Source organism: Neophocaena asiaeorientalis, unplaced genomic scaffold (assembly GCF_003031525.2).
Source record: "Neophocaena asiaeorientalis asiaeorientalis breed wild unplaced genomic scaffold, Neophocaena_asiaeorientalis_V1.1 scaffold504, whole genome shotgun sequence".
Taxonomy (NCBI): domain Eukaryota; kingdom Metazoa; phylum Chordata; class Mammalia; order Artiodactyla; family Phocoenidae; genus Neophocaena; species Neophocaena asiaeorientalis.
The window spans coordinates 5,793-12,435 of NW_020174438.1; the positions used below are offsets into that span (position 1 = coordinate 5,793).

The 6,643-nt window shown below is 52.7% G+C and overlaps 1 protein-coding gene across 2 annotated transcripts; it reads right to left on the reverse strand.

The window, feature by feature from the left end:
* Positions 1-373: 373 nt before the first annotated feature.
* LOC112407654 (calcitonin) lies at positions 374-5,215 on the reverse strand. 2 transcript variants are annotated; one of them, XM_024757023.1, is made up of 5 exons: positions 5,154-5,200; positions 3,975-4,067; positions 3,577-3,708; positions 1,437-1,621; positions 374-834 (listed from the first exon to the last, which is right to left on the reverse strand). In XM_024757023.1, the coding sequence occupies exons 2-4, from the start codon at positions 4,058-4,060 to the stop codon at positions 1,462-1,464; spliced, it is 378 nt and encodes a 125-aa protein (XP_024612791.1). In that variant the 5' UTR covers positions 4,061-4,067; positions 5,154-5,200; the 3' UTR covers positions 374-834; positions 1,437-1,461. The 2 variants fall into 2 exon arrangements, with proteins under 2 accessions (XP_024612791.1, XP_024612790.1); XM_024757022.1 differs by lacking the exons at positions 374-834; positions 1,437-1,621 and adding an exon at positions 2,210-2,698 and having other exon boundaries at positions 3,975-4,069; positions 5,154-5,215.
* Positions 5,216-6,643: the final 1,428 nt, after the last annotated feature.

The window sequence follows — 6,643 nt, forward strand, 5'->3', positions numbered from 1 at the left end:
AGGGTCTACCATGTGAGGCAGCTAGGTCAAAGAATGGCTCACAGGTCTCTGGAAAACAACAGGAGCCATTGTTGAAAAGCATACACTGCAGTGGTTTCAACGGTAAGCTCTGGAAATCAGCACCTGTGTTTGCCACTGTCTATTTGTGTGACCTTGGACTTCACTTCTCCATGCCTCTGTTTCCCTACATGTAAAGTGGAAATGATAATGGGGTCTAGCCCTGTGGAGTTGTCCTGAAGAGTAACTGAATTAATAGGTATAAAGCACTACCTTGGAACGTCATCTGGCCCATAGTCATCCCTCAAAATATGTCTATTATTATTGTTATCAAATAGGAAGACAATTTGAAATGAGCCAACCGGGTCTTGAAACAAGTCTATCCAAAATATGTCTTTAATCTTAATGAAGTTCACAAATGGCACAATATTGACATTTCTTTAAACAAATTATACAACCATGTTCTTAGACAATAAAGCATAGCATCACCATTACCATGTGTCCCCAGAGGCCATAGAGGCAGTGATTTAATGTCCCCCTAAGATTTGGCAGAGCTGCCATGGTCAACAGGACAGCTTTCAAAGAACCAATTTGCTACCAGATAAGCTAATGAGAGATGCCATCACATTTACTGCACAAAGAATCAAATATAAAAAAGATGCACAAGAAATATGGAATTAGCTTATTTTGCATTCAGTTTCATTCCTTTCAAGTGACAAAGGTGCTTTTTTTTTGATATCTATTAGGATGCAAACATGTATATCTTCCTTGGGGCCTCCTCACCAAGTTGTTGTCAACAGAAGTTAATAGAAGTGGTGAGTTCAGCTTCCTGGTAACCTGAGATGAAAAAGAAATAAAATAAAAAAGAAGAAGAGGAGAAGGAAGAGGAAAAGAAGAAGAAAGAGAATTAGGAGAATCAGGAGGACAAGAAGAAAATAATCACAATTCTTACTGAAAGAACACAAATTTATAGAAGTGCTTCTTCAACTGAACACTATTTATAAATTATGCATATGAGTGTAAGCAAGCTCTGAAGGCAAATGATAAGCAAACAATTCAATGGTAACTATTAATATTAGCAGTAGTATTATGATTATAGCCCTCTGGTCTGAATCTGTGAATACTGATCAAGAGTTGAGTGCTTTCTGAAACTGGGTTCATTAATGACAAGTGGCCCAGGCTAAGATTTGCAAGGCCTTACCTTTCTAAATACAGCAAGTTTTTTTTTTTTTCTCTCTCTTCTCAGAAAGATGACACTGCATCTCTGCAGCCTGTCCTAGTGCTCTGATTTCAAGCTGAGTTGTAGAAGGAACTCACTAACTCAAGAAGAATAACGTAAGTGGAGAGAAGGGATCTGCAGCCAGGTCCAGTGGGTTTCAAAATGTGGGTCCTAACCTCCAAATCCCTTCCCCTCCCATCTGACAGTACAAGGCAATCACCTTCTTCCCAGAGTCATTGCACTGCTCAGGCCTGAAGGTCCCTGCGGCGCCGGCCAAAGGCTTCAGACCCCACATCGGTGGGCACGAAGTTGCTCTTCACCACACCCCCAGATCTGCTCAGCAAGCCTGCCAGCCGATGGGTCACACAGGTGGCGGTGTTGCAGGACCTCTTCTGGGCAGTAATGCTGCTTTGCAGGATGGAGAAAAAGAGAAGGCCTGTCAGTGAGAGGCTGGGGCAGGAGCCTACCCCATAAGGCCTTCATAAAGAGAATTGTAGCTCTTTGACACACCACTTAAGAATAGGTGTTTCTCCTAAATGCAGTTATCAAAGCTGTTAGGGCAAATGGCCTGGCGGCCTTTGCTAGAAGCCCTGCCCAAAGATTTTCACAAAAAAATCCAGTTCTAAGCCATGTGGCAAGTGCTAAAACCCTATACTTATCACTCCTTACATACACCCACCCCAACATGTAAGGAGCATATAGACACCATACCCTAGCCACGAGCACCAACAAAAGCACTTTCCATAGAAAAATGAAAATTCCCTGAAGTCTTACCTGGAAGAGGCTCAGAGCACAGGGTTTGCAGCATCATCCTCCAGAAATGCTTACCTGCTCCTCAGCACACCTGTTCTCATTGCTGGAGCTGGTTCACAGGGACCCTCACCAAGCCCTGCATCCTACTACCCTAAGGCTAAGGCTACTTTCAAGCATAGGCCCTGGGCACTCTCAGGCCTGGGACAGGGACCAGAATAATGACCACCAAAGTGCAAATCCTTTTAGAAAATAGGTTTATTCATCAATGATGAGGCATGAGGGATGAAGCAGGAATTGGACGGCTCTGCCCATGACATTCTCTGGTATCTCAGAAGCTTCCCTCCCTCTCTTATCTCTAACCTTGTCTGTGAGTCCTGCTCTCTTTCTTTCCATCCTGTGGTCCCCAGCATTCTCTGTCATAAGCAAAGCTACCAATACCAGCTTGAAGAGCAATCCAGGCAAAATCTGCATGCATTAACTTCATCCATGGGAGCAAGAAAGGAAATCAGGAAGGAGTGAGTGGAAGGAGTTCACTTGGCATCTTGGGGCACCCCAAAATGGGAGGAGCGGTCCCTCTCCAAGCTGCTGGCTATGTCACTTTTCTTGCCAGGTGTTTCAGGCCCGAAGCCCATGCCAGAGAATCTATGAAAGTTGTTCAGGTCCTTCCAGTACGCGCTCAGCACACAGGTACTCAGATTACTGCACCGCTTAGCTCTGGAGCCATCCAGGCTGCAGGGAAAAGACATGCCAGACAAAACCATGCACCAGGGCTGCCCCTGAGGGCAGTCATGCAGAAGGTTAGACCCAGGAGGGGGTGCCTGGAGCAGAGAGACGAGAGGGGCAGGCAGGAGGGTGGCTCACGCACCCTCCATTACGAGAACTCAGAGGTTCGCTGAGCCAGGGCAGTGCGGGGAAGGGCTGTGGGTGGAAGGGGTGACCTTTTCTGGCATTCCACATGCTGCTCAGTCCTTCATGCTCTGCAGAGAGGTTCTCAGGGTGAATGCAGGTGCAACATGTGACTCTGCTGGTGTGAGCTCCAAGCTCAGGGTGCACAGGGAGGTGCGACTGGGGAGGGGTGTCTGGCCCCATGAGAACATGCACATCTCCACAGATTCTACACATCTAAAGGCCCCGGACCTACCTCAGACACTGCTCTACCTGACCCCACCCTCTGCAAGGCCTTTGGCTTCACCTTGCAAATGTGCAATGAAGGTGCCTTGCAGGTATGAAAGAACAACATACACAGGTTAAATTTCTAAGACATCCAGAGCTATAACAGCCCATCCCCTGGCTTCACACTTACCAGTCCTAACTCATCCAGTGCTGGGTGTTCTCCTCAGTCCGGCAAGACCAATTCCCAGAGTAAGTGATTCCACACCTCCCCATTTCATTTCCTAACACCTTGCAGGAATGGATCTTTTTAATGTGTCTAACCACAGTCCCTCCAGTTGCATGTGGACCTCTGTCTTCCACGTAGGCTGAGAATGACTGAGTCCCAGGTCCTGGCGAACAGGGACAATCTGCTGAACTCTTGGCCCAATGCGGTCTTTCCTACCTCTCTGGGATATGTCCTCGTGAATATGCCAGGGCTGGGTGCTGAGCCTTACCTGGAGTCCTCCGTCTCCTGCTCCAGCTCATTGGTCTTGCTCTGCACATAGGCCTTCACCAGTGCAGCCAGCAGGAGGCGCCCTTCCTTCTCACTGAGTGCCCCGGGATCTGGGAGGGTCTCCAAAGCAGACCTGGAGAGAGGAAGCAAACCCAACGCAGACTCTAAGTCCCTGCCTGCCTCCTTCCCAGGATAAGCAGCCAGGCTTCCTGGTCTCTGTGGCTTATCCCTGAGGATGTGCCACATCCTGACTCCCAGCCCACAGGGCTCAAGCCCAGTGTACACCTGAGGGTGTTGATTCACTGGGAGCCTCCCACTGCTGTGACTTCAGAGGCACAGAACTGCCTGATCCCAGGGGCAGTGGAAGGGGAATGCTCTCGTGGCTTCAGGCTGTCTCACCTGAGTGGTGTTGCCTCGAGACTGCCTGCCTGGCACAGGACCAAGATGCTGAAAGCCAGGAAGGGGGAGGACTTCCCGAAGCCCATGATGCCTCTCTGTAAAGGGAGAATGACGTTACCACTGCACCAAGACCAAGCACCGCCTGGAGCCCACAGACCCAAGTTCCAGTCCGGCCCGGCCTCTGCCACAACTGCCTTGCGAATTCGGGCAGGTTACCCCGCCTCCCCACGGCTCAGTTCGGTTCATTTGCCAGATGGGCTGCTTTGAATCTCAAAATACACATTATACTGAATCGCATGGTACAGCAGAAACAGGTGTCCTGGGGTGAGGGCGAGGGATTCCGGTTTTGTCCCGTGGAAAGCCAGGAAGAAGCCATGCACATGCACATAAACCCACACCTTCTGCCCTATGCAGAAACCAAGCGAGAACCCACCCTTGCTGTAGACTGTGCCTGTCTTCATAGGGACTGAGAAATCTAGGACCACCCTCACGTCCTCTGGACTTTGCCACCAACAGTTGGGAAAGGAAGGCAGTAAGGGTAAACTGGAAAGGAGCGCTAATCTCTCAGTCTGTGGGTTTGGGTTGGGGATCATTTAACGTGCCGGTTACTGGCGTCTCTCGGCTCTGCCCGAACAGCCAGCCTCTGCTGAAGTGCAGTTTAGCAGCAGGTGCTGGGCGCCAGCTCAATGTTCTGGCCGGCTGACTGCACTGCCCCAAGCCCGCGCCAATGCCCCAGGGACGCTTGCAGGCTGGAGGTGCCTCAGAGGAAGTTTCAGGGCTCAACCGTCCTGAGAACCAAACGTGATCCCTCGGGACACAGACTGCTCAGGGCACTCCCAGAGCAAACTCGGGAAGAATCCTGCACGCAAAGGACCAGCACAAATGCAGGGGCTGCAGACCCAGGAAGGCTAGGAAGCTACGGCTGGGCTCACGGAACTTCCAGCGCCCAGGCGAAGCCCTGGGGATGCTTGCGGTTCCACTGGAGCTAGTTACAAGAAAATGAGCTGACAGCCCCAGTCTCCTGCCTTCTTCCAAGGGGACAGACGGCTAGCAGCACCTGGCTATAGGTGGGCCGGGATGGCCGTGAGAAGCAAAGAGAGGCAGGCAGGCAGATGGGGCACATTAGATGAACTATGCAGAGGCTGGTAATTAAGAGTGAGCAGAGTGGGAAGTTCTCACCTGGCGATTCGAGTTTCAGGAGAGCGCGAGATGCGGGTCCACCCGGATGGACAAAACGCCTGCCGTGGGCGTCTTCCCCGCGGAGCTCTCTGCTCTTATGCCAGCGATGGGGGGCGGGGAGGTCCCCACGAGCCCGCGCGGCCAATCCAAAGTGGCCAGGAGCGACCCAGCTCCGATTGCGTCATTGCTCGCGCTCCGCACACCAGTCCACTAGGGAGGGGAACCATCCGCTCTGGCTGTCACTCGCAATGAGGTCATTGCTTGGGCAGCGGGAGGGCTCGGAGAGAGCGGAGAGACTTCGACGTCCAGAAAGTGGGAGCAAATTGTGTAGAGTTTGGTGTCACCGACAGTGAGGGGCCAGAGTTTCTCTCACTTTCTTTGTGCCTGAACTCCAGCCTTGCACTCCCTCCAGCCACGCCAGTAGGGACTCCGGCCTGGTCCCTTAGATTCTGAAGGGATCTCAGATGAAATAGACCACGGTGGAAGAAGGGGATGGTGGGGGGAAAGGGTCCTTAAAAAATTGATCCCTCTAGACCAACTGGGGTGATCTGGGATATCCTCCACTCCGTCCTCTCCTTCAACAGCGCCCTGGCGCCCAGGGCCCCGCAAAGTTGGTTTGCTGCCAGTCTGGCAACTTAGCCTCTTTCTTCTCGCTTCTCTGGGACGGGCAGGAGTGAAAGAGAGGACTCGCACTGTCTGCGCAGAGGGCTAGGCATTCCTCTCGTGCTCCCGAATTCTCGACTGCGGGTTCTGCATCCCCCACTCTAACCGGGGATCCTGCGCTGCGGCGCTGGAGTTGGTTTACACAGCTGTCCGGCGCCTTTGCCTTCTGTTTTCCAAGCTGCTGGGCCAGGACGCCTGTGTCCGGGTTTCTACCTGTCTCGCCCTACATCCCAGCCCCACTTCCCTGAAGCCCTTGATTGCAGAGCTGTCCGGGGTCAGCGCCTACCAACGGGGCAACCTTTGGACTTTCACACACGCGCCACTCGCAGCCACAGGCCGGCGGGTGCGCGCGCTCACGCCTCCCGCAGGGTGCACGTCCAGCGCTCACCTACCTGGACCCCAGCCACACGCTCTCCTTTCGCACTCACACACAGACACTCCGCAGATCGCCAGCACTCGCTGCAGCAGATGCGCCCTCACCAGCTGTTCGCAAAGGAGGGAGCTCGCATCCACCCATACCGACCTCGCCCAGATCCGAAAGCAGCCCCCCGAGTTTCTGCTTTCGGAAACAGGCAAGTTTTATGTGCACAGGGGTACACACTGTCCCCCAAGCACGGACATAGACACAAGCACAGGCACGCGCACGGACTCTGCCTTTCCCTTTTTCCTTACGGAAAGCCAGGTCTGGAGTCCGCGCGGCGGGCGCCCGCGACACCAGGGAGCTGGGAGAAGATCCCAGCTCTGGCCGAAGGGGCGTAGAGTGTCATGGGGGTAGAGGCAGTGCGGAAGAAGTGAAGGAGCGCAACCACCTTCAGGCCCTCAGGCTA